The sequence below is a fragment of the Eumetopias jubatus genome, unplaced genomic scaffold (assembly GCF_037043125.1).
Source record: "Eumetopias jubatus isolate StellerSeaLion01/CBP00866 unplaced genomic scaffold, mEumJub1_p1.0 scaffold_1, whole genome shotgun sequence".
NCBI classification, from domain to species: Eukaryota; Metazoa; Chordata; class Mammalia; order Carnivora; family Otariidae; genus Eumetopias; species Eumetopias jubatus.
In genome coordinates this window covers 82,202,416-82,226,481 of record NW_028274807.1, presented here as the reverse complement: position 1 = coordinate 82,226,481, position 24,066 = coordinate 82,202,416, and the positions used below count along the sequence as shown (strand labels likewise).

At 41.1% G+C, this 24,066-nt stretch overlaps 1 protein-coding gene and 1 long non-coding RNA gene across 3 annotated transcripts in view; one reads left to right on the top strand and one right to left on the bottom strand.

Annotated features, from left to right (window-relative positions):
• MCF2L2 (MCF.2 cell line derived transforming sequence-like 2) overlaps nt 1-24,066 on the bottom strand; it is a 254,266-nt gene that overhangs the window by 205,161 nt on the left and 25,039 nt on the right. For both annotated transcript variants that reach the window (XM_088025244.1, XM_028100844.2), the window contains exons 2-3: nt 22,135-22,218; nt 5,798-5,912 (exon numbers count right to left, since the gene is read on the bottom strand). In XM_088025244.1, coding sequence (XP_087881370.1) covers nt 5,798-5,912; nt 22,135-22,218 — 199 coding nt within the window. The remainder of the gene's footprint in view (nt 1-5,797; nt 5,913-22,134; nt 22,219-24,066) is intronic.
• Nucleotides 5,730-24,066, top strand: part of LOC148165025 (uncharacterized) — a 29,490-nt gene continuing 11,153 nt past the window's right edge. Inside the window, exon 1 of the long non-coding RNA XR_015768712.1 lies at nt 5,730-5,814. This is a non-coding gene — a long non-coding RNA (uncharacterized LOC148165025). The remainder of the gene's footprint in view (nt 5,815-24,066) is intronic.

Sequence of the window (24,066 nt, the reverse complement as noted above, 5' to 3'; positions counted from 1 at the left end):
CCTAGCTCTTACACAGAGAAGGACAGGAATCTAGCACATTAAATTGCTTTTTCTGGCCCCTGGAATAGTTCATTCAAATTCTCTTAGCATGTAAGACTTCTTTACCAGTGTCACCCCTTACTCATAACAAATCCATGGGGTGCTCTCTAATTTTGAGCCTTAGCTGGGTGTCTAAAGTCTGGCCTCTCAAGGCATCCCTCCTGAGGGCTGAAGCAAATCCACTCACCTTGGGCAATGCGCCAACAAAACTCCCCACCCTGGAACTCCATGCTTAGAAGTCAAACGAATGATTCCATCTCCCTGACTCTGGGGAGCAATTCCACGGCCAGTCCAGAAAATAACGGACCTCACTCTTGCCACTCAATCAAAAGCACTTTTCCAATTAATGCCATTCAAAGCCACTTAAAAACAGAGGCTTTCCTATAGCCTTCATAACAGTAAGAGGCCCAGAATGAATTTACTTCTGTGGCGGGGCTGGTTTCCACAGTTGACAAATTGTTATAATCCCATTCAGTTTTTTTAATACAAAGGAATAGCTCTCATTATAATTCACAAGGCAAATAGTAACAGTGTCCCTCTCCCCCTCCTTTCCTAAAGTAGAAATGCCAGATAACGTTCTATCAGACAGCCTATCATAAATGAGGGTATGACTCATCTCAGACTATTAATCAGGCTCTATAGGAGGAAAATGAATACAGGAGAATTCACCAAACAAAAACAGGCCTCTCAACAGATTCATTATAGAAAAGACCCTTTAGAAACAGTAAATAATCATAAAATTACCACTGTTATGAAATACAACGCTTGTACCATCTAATAAAAGTACTTTCTCCAATCCCTTTCAAATAATGAACTCAGAACTATAAGTAAACAAAGAAACTGAATAGAGTAATTCAGTAATAAAAATACATGCTTAGTTATACAAATATCGATTTTGAGAAAAACAACTGTGATCTAAAAATAGCTAACCATCTCAGTTGTTCAGAATGTTTTACCAATGCCTTTTCAAGCCATTTGGCTGTGCAATTCCTCGTTAGTGTAGTGGTGAGTATCCCCGCCTGTCAAGCCATTTGGCTGCAATTGGTAGCCACAGGAGACCTGTTTTAAGTGATAGTATCTTACATAATACCTCTGAGAAACTGACTCCTAGGATTATCCTGCTCTTGTTATAAGACAAATTCTGAAAACCCTTAGTTGTATAGACACATAGCAGATGGTACTTGATAGGCCAAAGTGAGCCCTCAGTTGTTACTGGAAACATAACAGTGATGGGGCAATGATACAACCATATAAATTTTAATACCATGAGATCCATGTGGGAAGATTTCTAACTCAAGAGTTATGTACTACATTTAATTCACAAAGAAATCGCAGAGTCAGGAAGCTCAGGAAATAGAATTTTTGGCCTATGTTGCATTTAAGAAGAAATACAGAACTGTGAAAACAAAAGTAAAAGATTTGGGTACTGCCTCCTCTCTTTCAACTTCCCCACATGCCCCACTACTGCATCTTATTCACAAGCTAAGCCTGATTCCACATTCTCTTCCTCACACCTCAAATGCCTCTTCCCTCTCCCCACAGTGCCTCCCTGCCAGCCCTAGCACAGTGAGTTTCACCCTTGGTGGCACAATCGAATCATCTGTGGAGCTTCCAGCACTACAGAAGCCTAGGTTCCACCCTGAAAAAATTCCGATTTAATTAGTCTGAGTTCTGGTCTGGATATCAGGATTTTTTAAAAACTCCCCAAGTGATCCTGGAGCGCCTGGGTGGCTCAGTCGGTTAGGTGTCCAACTCTTGGTTTCAGCTCAGGTCATGATCTCATGGGTCATGGGATTGAGCCCCGTGTTGGTCTCCATGCTCAGTGCAGAGTCTGCTTGAGAATCTCTCTCCTTCTCCCTACCCCTTGCTTTTGCATGTGCTTGCATACACATGCACACACGGTCTCTCTCTCTCTCTCTCTCTCTCAAATAAATAAGGGGCACCTAGATGGCTCAGTCAGTTAAGCATCTGACTTCAGTTCAGGTCATGATCTCAGGGTCCTGGGATCGAGCCTGGGATGGAGCCCACATAGAACTTCCTACTCAGCAGGGAGTCTGTCCCTCTCTCTCTCTCTCCCTCTGGTCCTTCCCCCAACCCCCATGCGTTCTTGTGCACACTCTCGAGCATGCTCTCTCTCTCTCTCAAATAAATTAATAAAATCTTTTTAAATTTATTTTTTAAATTTTTTTAAAAAATAAAATCTTAAAAAAAAAAGCAACTCCCCAAAACTCCCCTAATGTACAGCTAGGATGGAAACCACTGTCCCTGCATACTTTTGGTAAGGAAGTGCCAGGCAAAGTAGCAAAATAAAACAAGATGAGACAATCAAAACCAAAACGAGGGCTCAATTCCATATGCCAGACAAGCAGTGAGATCTATGAATATGATTCCTGAAGCCAAGCACCACCATCGGTTTCTCACTCGCCCCCTTCCTGACCCTGACCAGCACCTTTCTGTCCATCCCTTTCTACCCAGTCCTCCTGCTGTCAAGCTAGCTCACTCCCCTTCATTTTGCACCTGTCCCAGTGTAGAAGCCCCTAATCAGTCTCCCTGCCTCCTCTGCTGGCTCCATCTGATCCACCCTGCACACCACTACCAGATTGATCTGGCTGTCATTTTCCTCGAAACCTCCAACGGCCTCTTCCGGCTCACTATGTCTAAACTCCTTAACTTGGTGGAAAAGGCCTTGCCTAGTCTTTCCAGCTCTCATTTCTCACTACTGTCTGAAAAGGTGCCTCACTCTGTTCTGATCAATCTGCATGGTCTCTAATTCCCCAAACATACTCTATTTAAAACTTCAAAATTCAGGGGACGTTGGAAATAGAAGCCCAATGTTTTGCCCCAGATCACTCAGCTAGTGAGCAGTAGAATGTGGATTTCATTCCAGATCAGGGCTGTGTTCAAAGCTGTTAAACACCACCCTATTCTCTCTCTCTGGAACGTCACCTTCCATATCTACCTGTGGAAATTTTACCTATCTTTCAAGGCTATTTGTTCCTAAAGCTTTCCTTGTTATTCTTGTCTGATGTGATTTTTCTCTCTTCTGACTTCCTTTAGCACTTTGTTCGCATATTTCACAAAATATCATGACAACAGAGTCCCATGACAACCTTCTTGAGGTTCAAGATACAGTGTTATGGCCTCATCAGTCCTTTACAGCACCTAACAGAACCATCCACGCTGTTGGCACACAGCAAAGTTCTGGTGAAGAATGAGATGCCATGGGAAGCTTTCTGCACTCACCCAACCCAGCCACAGTGAGAGGTCCTTATTAATTTCAGGCACAGAGGTATCCTTTCCCTACCCTGGGTATCCTGCCATCCTCCTCTTCAAGTGCATCAATTCTTCCTTGTTCTGTGTCATAAGCCCTCTGCCAACTGCCTATAAAACATTTTGCAGCCTGGGAAGGGCTCTGTTGCTTGGCAACCACTGTAAGATTTAGAAAGATGCATATGATGATAAGTAGGAATCATAAAAGAAACAAGGGTAGTTTCATTCTTTGGAACCTGAAATGGAACCTGGACAGTAAGGTTTAGGTCAAATTCCCATTTTGGGCCTTCTTACCCATTGTCTTTGTTTTATGTTGAAAGGAATAGGAGTGGGGCACCAAGTGGGGTATGAGCAAATGCCAGGAAGAGGAAAGGGTAATAACTGGTCAGACAGCTATTCTTTCTCAAGAACAAAAGCATTCTAGGAAAGGGGAAAACTCCTTATTTACAAGAAATTATGTAAGGAACATAGGGCAGAAAAAAGACACCAGGCCAAAACATTAGTTCCTGATTTTGTCTTTTCTCTTCTACATCTGGGAGATAAGGGTTCTACCCTTCAATGTTTCTCTCTACACTGGCACTGCCATCTACAGATGGCACTCGGTGTATGCTTCTCCATGTGACTCAGAAAATGCTCACGTATAAGATGAAAACCACCCATTTTGTTTAGCATATGATTGCATCTGGGGATTCAGGAAATTTAGATGGTGAGTTTAAAACAAACATAATGAGAATGGGGGGGCCACGTCCACCTGTTGCCCACCTCCCTGCTTACCCCCTTTCTTTGCTGCTCCCCATGGAAGGAGTAGTTCCTAAACTGATGGGTCACTGTTTTAGAATGCAATCGAACCAAAGAGGGGGACCAAGTTCAACTCCCTATAAACCAGGGAGGTAAAGGCAGGAAGACTGGGGTTCCCCTCTCTTCTGTCAGCAGCCTCCTTCTCACTCTATAATAAATATTCATTGATTGAAATGAATTGTATCAGAACTGGAAGTTCCATCAACAATACTTCTTGAGAACCTACTATGTGCTGGGCACTGTGCTAGGGCTAGAGATAAAAGAGAAAACAAAACCAAACCAAAGCATTGGCCCCTACTTGAGTTGTTCAGTCTAATGGGAAATGCAGAAATAATTTCCATATACTATGGTGTTATATAAGAGGTAAGATCAGGAGTCTATGGAAATTAAGAGTCTATGAGAGCAGAACTGAAGTCAGGGAAGGAGCCCTTGAAGAAATGAGATCAGATGAACGTGTAGAAGTTAGCCAGATCAAGAAGGGTGGGAAAGGCGCTCAGCAGAGAACCACTTGAGCTCAGCCCAGAGACATACAGCATCCTTCCTCCAAATTAATAAAACCCCAAATCCTCACGTGTCTGTGTAATACATGCCATATTCAGGGATCAAAGGAAGAAAGGAAGGGAACTGGTGAAATATAATTTAAGCACTAAACTTTGAAGAAGTGCATTAAATAGAAATCCATAGCCTTCCCTGAAAAAAGAAGAAAGGTAACAAGCAAACACAAAAACCAAAAAAACTTTTAGAGTGAGTTTGGTTAAAGCAAACAACTCAACTGCCTGATCTCCACAGGTGGGATGAAACACCAGGTGGCCTTTCAATCACAAAGCTGGTGTTAACCTTGAAATTACATGAGGCAGACAGAAGGCAAGCTAAAGAGCACACACATGGCCTAACCTCACAGCAGTTAAGTAAGAGAGGATGTCATAAGCACTATAACCCCACGGAGGGCAGGGCCTTTCCTGGCTGGAGAGTGGACATGGCACTAAGAGTTGGTTCTGGACCCCACTCCCAGTTCGATCTCTGTCTGTGAAATGGTTGTCACCAATATGAACTCTGTCCCACATTCCGCACCTTGGATGCCTGGGTATTCACTGACTTCACTGGATAAACGTATGAGGCCTGGGTTAGAGGGGGTGGAAACAGCAGATGCCAAAAACATCTTTGTCAAGGTCTTAGCTATAAGCACAGTTTTTATTCCCGGACTTTGTTTCCTAGCTCTCTGCCTCTCTTACCTGTCCATCTGAATAGGACAGGTATAAACTCTGCCCCTAAATTCCTTATTTGGGGGAGATAACTAAATTAACTCCTAAAATGGTTTGACCTCCTTGAACAATGGCCATGTGTCCCAGATGACAGGCCCCAGGAAGCCAGACTCAACTTAATCCAGAGCAATGAACCTGAAGGCACAAAGTCAGCATTAGCTATTCAGTCAATGTTTCATTCACTCAACAATGTTTATTGGGTACCCCCCATGTGCACACCAGAGTTAAAATGGACACTCATTTATCATTGTTTTCTAGACTCTCCCCCAACCCTTGTCTGTGATGGATAAATAAGAGAAATTGGCCAAGCTACATACTAGTGTGGGCCGTGCTCACAGAAGATTCCATCTCAGCCCAGCCCTGCCACATGGGAAATTCAGAATAAAGCCAGCGACTGGGAAGGCAGCAAACCGCTATGTTCAGCTCACCTGGGGATGCTAGTCAGGTAGGTCATGACATTCAGGAAGTCTTCCTCTGGGAGGTGTTTGAACCCCGCAAACTCTGGAAAAGTGATGATGGGTGCACCATCTTTCCCTCGGCCTCCTGCAACAAAAACGGGGGGTCAAGATGTTAACAAAATGTTTTGGTGTCACATCCTGTAGGTAAGGGGCTTTGACCAATATCAAGTTGGGAGATAGATACTGGCCTCCCCCTTTTCTCTCTGTATTATTTCAGACTAGAATGTGGGAAGGTTGACATGGAACTATTTTGAACAAGTCTCTTCTTCATGCTTGCTCAATTGATGTTGTGAGAATTTACCTCTTAAATCCTTTGAAGAAAGTTACTGTATAAAAGGTAGTATTAATTTAATTACTTTAGCATAGGTGGAACAGTAAATAATGCCAACACGAATATATAATATTGTTCTTCATTTTTGTAGTCAGTAAATATCAAAGGTAAAAGAGTATGGTGGTTAAGAGAGTTCATTCTAAAATCAAGCAGCCCAAGATGCATGGCTGGGAGGCTCAGTTGGTTGAGCATCTGCCTTTGGCTCAGGTCATGATCCTGAAGTCCTGGGATCGGGCTCCCTGATCAGCAGGGAGTCTGCTTCCCCTCTCCCTCTGCCACTCACCCAGGCTCCCCCAGCTCATGCGCTCTCTCTCTCTCAAATAAATAAATAAATAAATAAATAAATAAATTTTTAAAAATAAAATCAGACAGCCTGGTTCAAATCCTGCTTTGCCACTTGATTTCTATGTGGTTTTATGCAAGATACTTAATCTAAATAGGAGTTTCCATTATATATATATAATGGAATAATACTTGTATGTACCTCAAAAGGTATTGTGAGGATTAAGTGAGACCATATATGAAAAGCGCCTTAGTAGAGCACTTATTACATATAAGTGCTCAATAAATAGTGACCATTATTATGGTTATAATTATTACAAGGAGGAAATAATCATCTGCCCTTCAATAATTTACCAACAGGGATATAAGACAGCACTATGAAAACAGAAATGTAAAATTAATATTTAAATATTTAATCTATCGGAGCAGAGGTCACTAGATTAAATTAAATAGATTCCATTTCTTCATCTCCTTGCAGCTAGATGCAGCTATACAACTGAGTTCTAGCCCCGTGGTGCCCAAACTTTGTCCCAGGTACCCAGAGAACCATGGTGAACTCGCAAAAGTACCATGAATATTTTAAATTTTTGAGGGAAACAGCAAGGGTTGGCCTCTATAGGACACCATGTATGCTACTAGCTTGAGGTAGTTCACAATTCCAACATTAAATTGCACTATATTCTTGGGGTGCCTGGGTGGCTCAGTCGGTTAAGCATCTGCCTTCAGCTCAGGTCATGATCCCAGGGTCCTGGAATCAAGCCCCGCATTGGGCTCCCTGCTCAGCGGGAAGCCTGCTTCTCCTTCTCTCACTCCCCCTGCTTGTGTTCCCTCTCTCACTGTGTCTCTCTCTGTCAAATAAATAAATAAAATATTTAAAAAAAATAAAAATAAAATAAAATAAAATAAATTGCACTATATTCTTTTGAAAGGCATTGCATCGTTGTGAAGTTGGGATTTTGGTGGCTGCTCAGATAAAGAGCAAGTGTAGTATGAAAAGGAATGTAGAACAGGAAATGAGGGTGGTGATGTTCAGTCTCATTCCAGGGTTTGAGATTATTGTAGTTACCTAAGAATGCAATTTAAACATTACTTTTTCTTTCAATTTATGTTTTGTTTTGTTTTTTCCGAACAGCTACTAAGTTCTAAGGATATACAGACTTACTAAGTTGTTTTAACTATTAGGTATTGCTTTTGGCCAAGAAGGTCTGTAGAAATACTAAGATAGACTGAGATATCGATCTGAAACTGAAAAACTAAAGCGCCAGGAACTGAGAAAGCTGGGGGACCTATGCCCTAGCCAATGGGTTAAGAGCTGAACTGCTGGGAGCATCTTCCAGGTCTGCCCATGGAGGAAAACTAGGAAAACTACTTTAAGAAAAATAAAGGCTCCCAAGTGAAGCCAACTACAAATGACTGCATCCATTACACATCTAATGAAAGAGGTAGGGCAGGGTGTGGTTTAATGAGAATTGTGTGATTAACGAGGGTGTGGGATCAATGAAGAAATTACAGAAAAGGGAGACTCAGAGAAGCAAAGGCGGGCCATGTACTGTCAACGCTTTCCTAAGGAGAAAGGGGCCTGGCCCAGCACCACAGGCTATCTGATGACACCACGATTAAGATCATCCAATACGCTCCACTGCTCTGAGTCCACACCTGATAAGCATCTTCTGCTTATACTCTGACTTTCCATGTAAATTTGTTTCCAGGGCAAAAATGTGCTGTCAGGCAAACATGAGTATTTGTATCATGTAAAGAGTAAGACAGCCTTGTGGTTTTCTACACCAGTCTCTTCTAGGTACTGTTAATGTGGGGTTAGGCTCTCAGAGACAAATCACTGTGCAATGAAACTGTGTGATACTTGTCTGGTTGTCATTCTTCTCCAGGAAGTATCTCTTTATTAATTCTACATGTTTATTTTAAATTTTAAGGAAAGTTACCTGCAGATTAGATGCCTGTCAAACTTTGACATGGCGATTAAGCTGCCTCAATAATTTGACTGAAAACAACTTAAATCAGGGATACTATCAGCTTTCACCTCATATTCTTCCCCTTTGCAGTTTTATAGCCATAGGAAGTCTTAGATAAATGCAAATTAAGAGAATTTACATCTCTAGTAAGGCTAAAATTAGATGCATTATAACACTGTACTAATTGCATAACCAATATTTGACAAGAAAATGGATAAAACATTTCAAGGACTCAAAACACCCTAAAATATTCATTAAGATAGGATTATACTACTTAATGATTTTGCCTTTCATTGTTAATTATAAATTAAAGCTCTTCACACCTAAGTAGAGAAAGACAGGTGGAGTCTTCTTATATCTTGGTTAATACCAATACTGAAAACCACCCGCTGTTGAACATTAACCGTAAGAGACAGAAGCCCCAAGGAGACAAAGCTAAGCCTCGATACAGGCATTGACAACCCACAGCATTCGGTGCCACCTTGTGAGAATACATGGAAATGCAAAAGGATGAAAGTGTACCAAAGAAGTAGTCCTATTCAAGGAAAATAAAGAAAGCCAAAGTTAAGTAAAATGGTGACTTAAATAAATGTCATTATTCATGGTATAATTTTTACCTGTTCATTAAATGGAAGAGGACTAGGTTTACTGCAGAAAATAGTAAGTTCTTGGGATACATAGGACTATTCCCATGAGGGTCTGGGTGTTGGCTGGCACTTACTTCTATCCTATAGAGGAGAATTTAGAACACTAGGAAATCCTACAGGAAGATGGTGAAGACCAACAATGAAAGAGAGAGTGAGTCAGTTAACTGCTATTTGCCTTCCAAAATCCATTTTCCTTTTCTCTCCCTACAAAAAACTGATTTTAGCTAGGAAAATGGTAATGCCACTTCTTAGGAGGCACTTTAGAAATCTCAGGGCCTGGGAAACCAAATAATCTATCCTAGATAATAAAGAATTGTCCCACATCCTGTGTGATTTCTGAATACCTTAATAGAAACTCAATATAAGTGAAAAATCCATTTATAGTGACCAGATCCTATAAATTCTGTTTCATACATAGTAATAAAGGGTTTTTAAATATTTTCCATCTTATTGAGATATAATTGACATATAATATGGTATTAGTTTAAGGTATATATATAATGATTCGATATATGTATATATTGTAAAATGATCGCCACAAAAAGCTTAATTAACATCCATCACCTCAAAAATCACCTTACAAACTCTTCAGATCTAATCTCTTAGCAATTTTCAAATACACAATACAGTACTGTTAACTACAGTCACCACGCTGCGCATTCCATCCCCAGAATGTATTTATCTTGTAACTGGAAGTTTGTACTTTTGACCACTTTCCTCCATTTCCCCCACCCCCACCCTACCTCTGGCAACCACCAATCTTTATCTCTGTTTCTATGAGTGCAGTTTTTTTTTAGATTCCACATACAAGTAAAATGGTAAAGTATTTGCCTTTCCTTGTCTGACTTATTTCACTTAGCATAACACCCTCAAGGTCCACCCATGGTGTCACAAGTCAGAAATTATTTTTAAATGGTTTAACTATATACTGAATTTTTCAGGAATGCAACTACCCTATAAATTGAAGGAAGATAATACTTTACTTTGTTCAGAATTTATCAACTTTGTTTAAAACTGTATCAACAATTGTTTATTCTTTCAGAAAATCACTACAGTAAGGCCACTCAGGGGGTCTGATCACCCACACCACACCCCAGCATCTGCAGCTATCACATTCATGGTGACTCTGAGTACCTGACGACTTTATTTTTTTTTCTAGTATAGCTAGAAATGCATATTGAAATACATATTATTTTACTACTCTTACTTTCCCTTTATTTCTCCTTTACTACTCTCCTTTACATTTTATTTCTTTTTTTCAGTATATGCATAAATAAGGGGTAGCTATTCACACTCCGTGAGCACACAACTAAACTATATTTGCTAGCTTCCCAAGATATTAAATGTATCCATCTGACTGATCCAAGTTCCAGTCAATGGTATGTGGTATGTGCTGTTGCTGAGCTGCTTTTAAGAAGCAGTATGCTTGGGGCACCTGTGTGGCTCAGTCGGTTAAGCGTCTGCCTTCGGCTCAGGTCATGATCCCAGGGTCCTGGGATCGAGCCCCACATTGGGCTCCCTGCTCGGCGGGAAGCCTGCTTCTCCCTCTCCCACTCCCCCTGCTTGTATTCCTGCTCTCATTATCTCTCTCTCTCTCTCTCTCTGTCAAATAAATAAATAAAATCTTAAAAAAAAAAAGAAGAAGGAGTATGCTCTCTTTTCTCTATCTGCTTTCTGGATACAGATAATAATATGGCCACAAAATGAATAGTAACATGAGCCATAAAGTGGAAGGAAACTTCATGTGTAATGAAGATGGAGAAAAGTCATCTGCTGACCATGAACGTACATGCTGGACTGCTCCAAGAGAAATAACTAAATCTGTTTTGTTTGTTTGAACTACTATACACTTTGGAGTCTATTTGGTATAGTTGTTCAGGCCACCCTAACTAATACAGGTTATGGTATCCATAAATTTCAATTCAGAATAGTGGAGGGCAATACAAATCATTTGTTATAAAAAGGAGGATTTCAGTCCAACCTGATTAAGAACCATTTCCGTAGTCTACACTTCTTAGTACAATAGCCACCAGACATATGTGGCTGTTAAGCACATGCAGTATAACCAGCCCAAATTGAGATGCGCTATAAGTGTGAAATACAAACTAGATTTCCAAGACTTAGTATGAAAAAAATGTAAAGTATCTCAACAATAATTTTGAATATTGATGATTTGTTGGAATGATATTTTAGATATATTGGGTTAAATTAAAATGCTATTAAAATTAATTTCATGTGTTCTTCCTTGCTTTTTTAAATATGGTTACTACAAAATTAAAAGTACATGTGTAGGTCACAGCAGTAAACTTCAACAGTAGTGCTCTCTACACCTTCTTGCATTGGTTCTCATCTCCTGGATGCCAAGTTACTGACTGTCTCTGATTTAGACAGAAGTTTTGACTCTGGTCAGTTCCTTAATTTGACATTCTCCATTGTTTCCCCCCCTTCATTCTTTCCCACCTGCTATCTGGAATTTCCCACTTGCTGGGAGGGAACACTGTCGACTCCACAAGCCTGAGTATTTTATGCCTCCATTATTAATTATTAATTTTTAATTATTTCTAAAAGGTGTTATGTGAGAGAGAGGGGGAACTTCAGACAATGATTCCAAGGGGAGGAAATAACCATTAAAAGAAAAAGAAAATGATAATTCCTTTTAATTAGAGGAAAGGTATTATGGTAGATACTGATAAATGATACTAATTTATAACCACTCCCCTCTCTTTCAACCACCTTCTACTGTAGCCATTTCAAAGCTAACTGTTTGCCTTTTCTGACTCCCTTGCTGGTAGAAATGGCTACATGACACAGTTCCAGGATGACACATAAGCAGAAGTCTACTGAGAGCTTCTGGGAAAGTTTTTGCTCTCCTGGCAAAAAGAATAAAAGAAACCAGCATTGCTCATTCACCTTCTTCCTGCTTTGGACACAGACTTGATATCTGGAGCTGCCGCAACCATACTGACATTAAGACTTTAAAAACAAGAGAAACATCGAGAGAATCACAAAGATGCACCCTTAATGTCATTGAGTGACTGATCCGATACAAGGAATTTCTACTTTTGGACCTCTTGTTTTGTGGCTTAGAAAACAAACAAACAAGTCCTAATGGGCTAAGTTCTCTTATAGTCAGATACTATGCGAGGCACTTTCCTTAAAACAACCCACTTTACCAACGAGAAACCTGAGGTTCACAGCGACATACTGTGTTGGGATGTGAACCCAGAGTTGTCTTGAGTCCAAAGCCTAGGGTGTTTCCACCACACTAACCTGCTTATATTCTCTTGTTCCCTAGCTAAGCCGTAAATTTAGATATATCCCAAGTTCACTGGGAACATGCGTTGTCTTTCAAGGTCAGAGCTACCAGAGGCCCAGCCCTGGTCACAACCCAGTTCCTGCCAGTGGTCCCTGCTCACAGACTTGACCATCCAGAGGCCTCCAACCATCTGGCCCAACCATGGGCCATCTCTCCTGCCAGCCATGGGAGCACATTTGGAGCACAACAGGCCAGGCAACTGGAGCCTCACTGAGAAAAAGGCCCCCTCCTGTCCTTCCCAGAATTCTTGACAGGACCTCTGGCCCTTCCCAGAGCTCAGTGAAATCTGTAGAAAAGTCTGCAGCTGGAATATTCTCACCCTGTTCGCCTGAATCAGGAAATGGAAAACTGCCGTGACCCAGACCAGAGGCCATAGTTGGGTTGCCACAGTGATGGGAAAACCTAAATCCAGAGATTTCTGTTTTACAACCACAGAGACACAGGCACCCACAACACCCTCCTTACTGACATTTGCTGGCACTTTAGGTAAGAACGAAAAGCAGGCCTAGTAATTCCAAGAAAGTGCTGACTCAGAGAACCCCAGGGCTGCTGATATTCTTCGAGACTTGCAGGGTTGCAAACGCTACCACAGCTAATCCATGCTTCTCTCTCCTAAGAAGGACAAACTTGAGGCCACAGGATGACAAGAGAAGCTCAAAAACGAAAGATTGTCTCTGCCACGGTCAAAGTGACTTTCCTAACGCAGAGGTGTCCTCTTTGGTCTAGTGTGTGTTTCTATAGTCTATGTTCTCCATTAAAGAGGGACAATTCTCTCTATTACTGACTTAGTTGTGGCATTATACATAATTTCAACTGTGAGCATGGCTTGGCTTTGATTCCTTATACAAACTATATCATGCCAAAAACTATTTTTTGTACTATAATCCTAAAATAAGCATTTTGATGAGATTAAAATATATCAGAAAAAAAAGTCATTTAGTTGGTAGTTGCAATGCTAAGCATTTTTCATATACTATGTCTTTGATCCTTAAAATTATGATGATCCCACCCATTCATTACCCAAATGAGGAAAGTGAGGCTTAGAGAACTAAGTTGCCCAAGGAGATGCAGCTGGCCAACAGCAGAACCTAAATCCATATCTAGGGCTGTCTGATACCCATTTATTTATTGCCTCTGAGAAATAAGAATAGAGACAAGCACCTCGGTAATACTCAAAAGAGGTAACTTTGGATCACTTAATGCATAAATTAGTCACTGGACTCCTTCCCCAGATGAGCCGTTATATATGCCAGAATCCTGTGCTAGGGCATTCAAGTTTTGGTGTAAGGGTACAGAAATCCACTCCACCTCACCCATCATCCATTCCAGACCCTGATGCACATGAGCCTTGCAGCCTTCTGTGGTATAAGGCCCCGGAAGCAGTTGGGAAACACAAAGGGCAGTCCCCATCCTGTTTCTTGTTTTGCAGAATTCCAGTCTCCCTGTGAGAAGCTGTGAGACTGCACCTTCAGGAAGCTGGTTAGGTACCCCAGGGCCAAGACTGTGGTGCCTAGGCCGGGGATGTGAGGAGCAGTCCTCACAGGACAGACCAAGAGGATTCGGATAACTTTGAACTGAGCTCCTATTGTTACAGTTTCTGTTCCAAACAATACAGGCAGAAATTTTTAAAAATGAGGACTTTGTACTTATAGAGCCTTCAGTGACTATATGAGCAGTGACCAATGTGGAAGAAAGACCAGAGAATTCCCCAGAATGTCTGGATTGTATAAGATGTCCCCACCTAGGGTACAACTCTGCTATGGGGAGAGGTATTCCAATAACAGAGATTGTATTTCCTTCAAACTCAGGAAGATAAGGTCTTGGGAGCAGATTAAATATGATTTAGAGAAAGAAATGTGTCTTTTTTAAAAAATTTTTATTGTTAAGTTAATCACCATACATCACATCATTAGTTTTTGATGTAGTGTTCCATGTTTCATTGTTTGTGTATAACACCCATTGCTACATGCAGAACGTGCCCTCCTTAGTACCCATCACCAGGCCAACCCATCTTCCCACCCCCCTCCCCTCTAGAACCCTCAGTTTGTTTTTCAGAGTCCATCGTCTCTCAAGGTTCGTCTCCCCCTCCAATTTCCTCCCCTTCATTCTTCCCCACCTGCTATCTTCTTCCTTTTTTTTTCTTAACATATATTGCATTATTTGTTTCAGAGGTACAGATCTGTGATTCAACAGTCTTGCACAATTCACAGCACTCACCATAGCACATAACCTCCCCAATATCTATCACCCAGTCACCCCAACCCTCCCACCCCCCGCAACTCCAGCAACCCTCAGTTTGTTTCCTGAGATTAAGAATTCCTCATATCAGTGAGGTCATATGATACATATCATTCTCTGATTGACTTATGTGGCTCAGCATAACATCCTCCAGGTCCATCCACGTCGTTGTAAATGGCAAGATCTCATTCCTTTTGATGGCTGCATAATATTCCATTGTGTATATATATATACCATTTCTTCTTTATCCATTCATCTGTCGATGGACATCTTGGCTCTTTCCACATTTTGGCCATTGTGGACATTGCTGCTATAAACATCGGGATGCACGTACCCCTTCAGATCCCTACATTTGTATCTTTGGGGTAAATACCCAGTAGTGCAACTGCTGGATCGTAGGGTAGCTCTATTTTCAACTTTTTGAGGAACCTCCATACTGTTTTCCAGAGTGCCTGCACCAGCTTGCATTCCCACCAACAGTGTAGGAGGGTTCCCCTTTCTCCGCATCCCCGCCAACATCTATCGTTTCCTGACTTGTTAATTTTAGCCATTCTGACGGGTGTGAGGTGGTATCTCATTGAGGTTTTGATTTGGATTTCCCTGATGCCGAGCGATGTTGAGCACTTTTTCATGTGTCTGTTGGCCATTTGGATGTCTTCTTTGGAAAAATGTCTGTTCATGTCTTCTGCCCATTTCTTGATTGGATCATTTGTTCTTTGGGTGTTGAGTTTAAAAAGTTCTTTATACATTTTGGATACTAGACCTTCATCTGATATGTCATTTGCAAATATCTTCTCCCATTCTGTTGGATGTCTTTCGGTTTTGTTGACTGTTTCTTGTGCTATGCAAAAGCTTTTTATCTTGATGAAGTCCCAATAGTTCATTTTTGCCCTGGCTTCCCTTGCCTTTGGCGATGTTTCTAGGAAGAAGTTGCTGTGGCTGAGGCCCAAGAGGTTGCTGCCTGTGTTCTCCTTTAGGATTTTGATGGACTCCTGTCTCACATTTAACTCTTTCAACCATTTGGAGTCTATTTTTGTGTGTGGTGTAAGGAAATGGTCCAGTTTCATTCTTCTGCATGTGGCTGTCCAATTTTCCCAACACCATTTGTTGAAGAGATGGTCTTTTTTCCTTTGGACATTCTTTCCTGCTTTGTCAAAGATGAGTTGACCATAGAGTTGAGGGTCCATTTCTGGGCTCTCTATTCGGTTCCATTGATCTATGTGTCTGTTTCTGTGCCAGTACCATTCTGTCGTGATGATGACAGCTTTGTAATAGAGCTGGAAGTCCGGAATTGTGATGCTGCCAGCTTTGCTTTTCTTTTTCAACATTCCTCTGGCTATTCGGGGTCTTTTCTGGTTCCATACAAATTTTAGGATTATTTGTTCCATTTCTTTGAAAAAAGTGGATGGTATTTTGATGGGGATTGCATTGAATGTGTAGGTTGCTCTAGGTAGGATTGACATCTTCACAATGTTTGTTCTTCCAATCCAGGAGCATGGAACATTTTTCCATTTCTTTGTGTCTTCCTCAATTTCTTTCATGAGTATTTTATAGTTTTCTGAGTATAGATCCTTTGCCTCTTTGGTTAGATTTATTCCTAGGTATCTTATGGTTTTGGGTGCAATTGTAAATGGGATCGACTCCTTGATTTGTCTCTCTTCTGTCTTGTTGTTGGTGTATAGGAATGCCACGGATTTCTGTGCATTGATTTTATATCCTGCCACTTTATGAATTCCTGTATGGGTTCTAGCAGTTTTGCGGTGGAGTCTTTTGGGTTCTCCACATAAAGTATCATATCATCTGCAAAGAGTGAGAGTTTGACTTCCTCTTTGCCAATTCGGATGCCTTTGATTTCTTTTTGTTGTCTGATTGCTGTGACTAGGACTTCTAATACTATGTTGAATAGCAGTGGTGATAGTGGACATCTCTGCCGTGTTCCCGACCTTAGGGGGAACGCTCTCAGTTTTACCCCATTGAGAATGATATTCACTATAGGTTTCTCATACATGGCTTTTATGATATTGAGGTATGTACTCTCTATCCCTACACTCTGAAGAGTTTTGATCAAGAAAGGATGCTGTACTTTGTCAAATGCTTTTTCTGCATCTATTGAGAGGATCATATGATTCTTGCTCTTTCTTTTGTTAATGTATTGTATCACGTTGATTGATTTGCAGATGTTGAACCAACCTTGCAGCCCAGGGATAAATCCCGCTTGGTCATGGTGAATAATCCTTTTAATGTACTGTTGGAGCCTATTGGCTAGTATTTTGGTGAGAATTTTTGCATCCATGTTCATCAAGGATATTGGTCTGTAATTCTCCTTTGTGATGGGGTCTTTGTCTGGTTTGGGGATCAAGTTAATAAAACAAGTTTGGAAGTTTTCCTTCCATTTGTATTTTTTGGAACAGTTTCAGGAGAATAGGTATTCATTCTTCTTTAAATGTTTGGTAGAATTCCCCTGGGAAGCCATCTGGCCCTGGGCTTTTGTTTGTTGGGAGATTTTTGATGACTGCTTCAATTTCCTTAGTGGTTATAGGTCTGTTCAGGTTTTCTATTTCTTTCTGGTTCAGTTTTGGTAGTTGATACATCTCTAGGAATGCACCCATTTCTTCCAGGTTATCTAATTGGCTGGCATTTAGTTGCTCATAAAATGTTCTTAAAATTGTTTGTATTTCTTTGGTGTTGGTTGTGATCTCTCCTCTTTCATTCATGAGTTTGTTGATTTGGGTCCTTTCTCTTTTCTTTTTGATAAGTCTGGCCAGGGGTTTATCAATCTTGTTAATTCTTTCAAAGAACCAGCTTCTAGTTTCGTTGATCTGTTCTACTCTTCTTTTGGTTTCTAGTTTATTGATTTCTGCTCTGATCTTTATGATTTCTCTTCTCCTGCTGGGTTTAGGCTTTATTTGCTGTTTTTTCTCTAGCTCCTTTAGGTGTAGGGTTAGGTTGTATATTTGAGACCTTTCTTGTTTCTTGAGAAAGGCTTGTATTGCTATATACTTTCCTCTTAGGACTGCCTTTGCTGCATCCCAAAGATTTTGAACAGTTGTGTTTTCATTTTCATTGGTTTCCATGAATTTTTTAAATTCTTCTTTAATTTCCTGGTTGACCCATTCATTCTTTAGTAGGATGCTCTTTAGCCTCCATGTATTTGAGTTCTTTCTGACTTTCCTCCTGTGACTGAGTTCTAGTTTCAAAGCATTGTGGTCTGAAAATATGCAGGGAATAATTCCAATCTTTGGGTACCGGTTGAGACCTGATTTGTGACCTAGGATGTGATCTATTCTGGAGAATGTTCCATGGGCACTAGAGAAGAATGTGTATTCTGTTGCTTTGGGATGGAATGTTCTGAATATATCTGTGAAGTCCATCTGGTCCAGTGTGTCATTTAAAGTCTTTATTTCCTTGTTGATCTTTTGCTTAGATGATCTGTCCATTTCAGTCAGGGGGGTGTTAAAGTCCCCCACTATTATTGTATTGCTGTTGATGTGTTTCCTTCCTTTTGTTATAATTGCCTTATATAATTGGCTGCTCCCATGTTAGGGGCATAGATATTTACAATGGTTAGATCTTCTTGTTGGATAGACCCTTTAAGCAGGATATAGTGTCCTTCCTCATCTCTTATTACAGTCTTTGGTTTAAAATCTAATTTGTCTGATATAAGGATTGCCACCCCAGCTTTCTTTTGGTGTCCATTAGCATGGTAAATGGTTTTCCATCCCTTCACTTTCAATGTGGGGGTGTCTTTGGGTCTAAAATGAGTCTCTTGCAGACAACATATCGATGGGTCTTGTTTTTTTATTCAATCTGATAGCCTGTGCTTTTGATTGGGGCATTTAGCCCATTTACATTCAGGGTAACTATTGAAAGATATAAATTTAGTGCCATTGTATTGCCTATAAGGTGACTGTTACTGTATATTGTCTGTGTTCCTTTCTGGTCTATGTTGCTTTTAGGCTCTCTCTTTGCTTAGAGGACCCCTTTCAATATTTCTTGTAGGGCTGGTTTCATGTTTGCCAATTCCTTTAGTTTTTGTTTGTCCTGGAAGCTTTTTATCTCTCCTTCTATTTTCAATAACAGCTTCACTGTATATAGTATTCTTGGCTGCATATTTTTCTCGTTTAGTGCTCTGAATATATCATGCCTGTCCTTTCCGGCCTGCCAGGTCTCTGTGGATAGGTCTGTTGCCAATCTAATGTTTCTACCATTGTAGGTTACATATCTCTTCTCCCGAGCTGCTTTCAGGATTTTCTCTTTGTCTCTGAGACTCTAAGTTTTACTATTAGATGTTGGGGTGTTGACCTATTATTATTGATTTTGAGAGGGGTTCTCTGTGCCTCCTGGATTTTGATGCCTGTTTCCTTCCCCACATTAGGGAAGTTCTCTGCTATAATTTGCTCCAATATACCTTCTGCCCCTCTCTCTCTTTCTTCTTCTTCTGGGATCCCAATTATTCTAATGTTGTTTCATCTTATGGTATCGCTTATCTCTCGAATTCTGCCCTCGTGATCCAGTAGTTTTTTATCTCCTTTTTTCTCAGCTTCTTAATTTTCCATCATTTGGTCTTCTATATCACTGATTCTCTCTTCTGCCTCATTTATCCTAGCAGGTAGCGCCCCCATTTTTTATTGTACCTCATTAATAGGCTTTTTGATTTCGACTTGGGGTTAGATTTTAGTTCTTTTATTTCTCCAAAAAGGGTTTCTCTAGTAACTTCCATGCTTTTTTCAAGCCCAGCTAGTATCTTTAAAATCATCATTCTGAACTCTAGGTCCGACATCAAACTAATGTCCATATTGAGTAGGTCCCTGGCAGTCAGTACTACCTATTGTTCTTTTTGTTGAGGTGATTTTTTCCATCTTGTCATTTTGTCCAGAGGAGAATAGATGAATGAGAGAACAAAATGCTAACAGGGTAACAACATCCCCAGAAAATATACTCTAAACAAATCAGAAAAGACCTGAAACGGGGAAAAGAAAGGGAAAGAAAGAAAAAAGAAGAAAAAGAAAAAGATAAAAACAGAACAAAACAAAAAAAAAACAGAATATGATCAAATATGATCAGGCTGGTGCACACATCAGTGCCACACACTAGATTTTGGGTGTATTTTTGTCTGTTAGAAGAAAAGTGCCTCCCAAAATTTTAAAGAAAGAAAAACTTACATATGTACAAAAATAAGGGTTGATATGATGAAGGGATGGAATATGACTGTAAAGATGAAAATTATAAAAAATTTTATAAAAGGAATTGATAAAATAAGTTGTTTGAAAAAAGAAAGAAGACAATTTATAAAAGAAAAAAAAGAAAAAATGGGAGAGAATGTGGTCAGGCAGGAGACTAGAACAAAGCCATACACTAGAGATTCAGGGTATATTTTGATCTGTTAGAAGAAACTGTATCTTAAAATTTTAAAGAGAGAACAACTTATATATATATGCCAAAAATAAGGGGAACTACTACGAAGGGATAGAATATGACTCTCAAAATGAAAAATAAAAATGTTTTTTAAAAAAGGGATTGACAAGATGTTGGTTGAAAAAGGGAAAAAGAAAATTTTCAAAAAAAACAGTTAAAAAAATTAACTTTGAAAGACTAAAGAATCATAGTAAAAAAGCCATCAATTCTATGTGCAGTATTCCCCTAGCTCTGGAGTTCTGCCGTTATCATTGATCGGTAAACTTGGTCTTGTCTGGCTGTTCTTGCTGATCTTCTGGGGGAGGGGCCTGTTGCCGTGGTTCCCAAAAGTCTTTGCAGGAGGTGGAATTGCCCCGCCCTTGTCAGTCTGGGCTAAGTAATCTGCTCGGGTTTGTCTCCGGAGCTTTTGGTCCCTGCAAAGTTTCCCTACAGCTTTGGAGGATGAGAATGAAAATGGCAGGGGAAAAAAAAATGGCGGCCTCCCAATCTCTGCCCCGGAGGAGCTGAGAACTCGGGGCCCCACTCCTCAGTATGCCCCCAGAGAAAAGCAGTCAGTCACTCCCGTCTCCCCATCTCTGGCCGCACTCCATGCTCATCCGGCCTGTGACTGAGCGCTCCTCTCTGGCACACGACCCCATGTGGAGTCTCCAAACCCAGCAGATCCCTGAGGTGCCCTCCCGCGCCACTCCCCCCCAGTGGAGGAAGGGGAGTCTCCCCGGATCTGCCGCTTGTTGGGTCCCTGCTGGAGGAGCAGTGGCCCAACTGGGCCGTGGATCACGGTTTATGGCAACCCCGAGCTGAGAGCCCATGCCTCGACTCCATCTCTGCAGCCGTCTCTGCAGCCGGCTTCCCCGCCCCAATACCTGGGAGCTCTGCTAGGTCATCCAGGTCTTTCTGTGACCCCGAGGGTCCTGAGACCACACTGTCCTGCGAGGGTTCCACCTGCTGCTTAGCCACTGGAGTGACGTCCCTCAGCAGTGCCGACTTCTTAAAAGTTCCAATTTTGTGCTCCACGACTCTATCACTTGCCAGAAGCGGCTGACGGAGGCCCCCCTCCCCCGCCGTCTATCCTCCCAAATAGCACCTTGGATTCACTTCTCCGCATATCCTACCTTCCAGAAAGTGGTCGCTTTTCTGTTCAGAGACTTGTTCCTATTCTTTTCTTTGATCTCCTGTTGAGTTCATAGGTGTTCAGAATGGTTTGATCCCTCTCCAGCTGAATTCCTGAGACCAGACGAAATCCAGGTCTCCTACTCCTCCGCCATCTTGCTCCGCCTCCCAGAAATGTGTCTCTTTTAATATCCCATGTTGTAGGGTTAAATTCATACCAACTTCATATTCTCTGTGATGGAACTAAGGTAGCTTTGTTGCTTTTTTCAGGTGTAAAAGATGAGGAGAGTAACTTGCCACCTTATTCCTCTGTGATGTGTGCTAAGGACAATTTCACACCATGCTTCTAAGACAGGTCTAACTGTAATTTAGGGTTTGGTACGTATCTCCAGTTTCAGTAATCAAAGTCATGTCAACATTCGCTAAGTGAATAAGAAAGAAGAGTATTCTGGTAATGACAATTTCTCAGGATTGTGCATAGGCTCAGAAAATTTCTAGATTTTTATGAACACTAGCCTCTCTCTATTCCCAAATGCTCAATGGAAATCAATGCATTAAAATTAGGTCCATAAGAGCTAAGAATAAAAGACAAATCTTGAAGAGAACAAATAACCTCACCAATGCTCATGAACCCTTAAAACCAAACTCTCTTAAGGTTAGATCTTAGGAAAAACCTCCAACAAGAATGTAGGAAGAACATCACGGTGGCAGCTGATATCAGTAGTTATTTCCTTTCCCTTCCTCAAAATCTTTTTAGCTCTGTTCTTTACAACCTCAAAGAAATGTACTCCCTTAAGGAAGATCAAATTGCACCCAACAGCAATAGGAATGACATCTATGAGATCTGACCCTCCTCCAGCTATTCATTGTAACTCTGGGAGAAGCTGAAGGGATGTCTAAGACTTGGGTACACTGTTCATCCAGGTTCAAGAGGCAGGGCCCTTCCCAACAAGATCCCCTGCAACAAAATCTAAAATACAAATTAATTTGCCCCTTACCTGAGAGAATGGCAAACTGTCTGTGAAGTTGTTCAATTATGTCCACTGCCACCAAGGGCCTGATTTCCTGCTGCATAATTTTATCTGCACAAATGAAATACAAATTAGGTTAAATTTGTGTAAATCACAAAGAGAATTTAAAAGGAAGTGGGGGGGGGAGGGAAGTTTCACTACTAGGGAAATCTGGGACTTATCTACATATGGTTATAGGCACATTATTCTCTTGAGAACTCTATTCCCGAGATGCAGGAATGGATCTGGGTTTTGTGTGGTGTGAAGCTTATACCCAGGAGCACAGGAACACATTTCTAGAGCCTCTCCCAAGGCTTTAGGAGGGTCAACACAAGGAAGGGGCCCTGAAGCTTAAGCTTCAGCAGCTTCACAATATAGCTGCTGGGATGGTCTCATTACCAAGGCAGGTACTCAGGGACCTGCCTACTCCTTTAGGTCTTACACACAAACAATCTAGGTCACCAGAGTTCATCCCAAGCTGGGTCATAAAATCTATCTGACATTTATGAATGTTCTTGGCTTTTTGTTTCCTTCCCTCCCTCATTCCTTCCTTTTTGCCTCCCTCCTTAATTACCTTTCGTCTCCTTCCAGAATACTTCAAGGGCCTCTTCCCACTGCCAAGCATGTTTAAGGAGACACTTCTCTATTTTGCTAATTAAAGATACTCCATACTGAACAAAAAGTTACAGGCTTCCAACGCAAAAATTCAAATCTTTCAAGCACAAACCTACCAATGTCCTCTAATCCTAAGAGTGATTTGTAAGCCCTATGATTTGCATTCTATCCATTTGGGGGAACAGGATTAGAGAGGGGAGAAGACTGAATGGAAATCCTTAGCTGGGTTGGAAATAGGAAAGCATTTTCACACTCTCACTGCCTAAGATAGTATTATCCTCATTTAATTATATTAAATGAGCCTGCTTCTCCCTCTGCCTCTCTCTCTCTGGAAATAATCCAGAGAATCTAAAAAAATGAGCTGGTTATTATTTCTAGAGCAGTTAAACATCAGATAAGATTAAGGCAGGGTCAAATAGTCTTGTACATTGATGCTAAATAGGAACCTGCCATTGATTTAGCCTGGAGTCAGGGTAATGGTATGATATTGTAACGTTGACCAATAGGAAGGTTATATTTTGGAAGCTCCTCCCAGAACCTTCTCAGCTTCAGTGTGAAAGTTAAAGGAGATGATATATATGGGGATGTACACAGTAGATGCTCGGTAAATACTAGTTATAGCCCTTCGTCTGGAAAGGCCTTTCCCATATTTGTTTGCTGAAAGTTTTTTCTTTTTAAGATTTTATTTATTTATTTACTTACTTACTTACTTATTTATTTATTTGAGAGAAAGTGCTTGTACATGAGCAGGGGAAGGAACAGAGGGAAAGGGAGGGGGAAAATCTCAAGCAGACTCTCACTGAGTGCAGAGCTGACCGGGGCTCAATCTCAGAACCCTGAGACCATGACCTGAGCCAAAACCAAGAGTGGGACGTTTAACGGACTGAGCCACCAAGACACTCCCTGAAAGTCTTGTAAGGGCTGGGGCAAGTGCCAGTTTAAATGCTAAGACCCTTCTTAGGTACCTGGGTGGCTCAGTTAGTTAAGAGTCTGCCTTCAGCTCAGGTCATGATCCCAAGGTTCTGGGATCGAGTCCCACATCGGGCTCCCTACCCTGCATCGGGCTACCTGCTCCACAGAGAGCCTGCTTCTCCCTCTGCCTCTCTCTCTCTGTCTCTCATGAATAAAAAAATACATACATACATACATACATACATACATACATAAATATATACATACTAAGAGCCTTCTCAATGAATTCTACCACTTTCTCTGGAGGAAAGCAGGTAAACCCAGGCCAGAGCTCATTCCTTCATTCTTCCTTTCTCTTTCCACCCTGAATTCACTAAAAATTCACTAAACCCC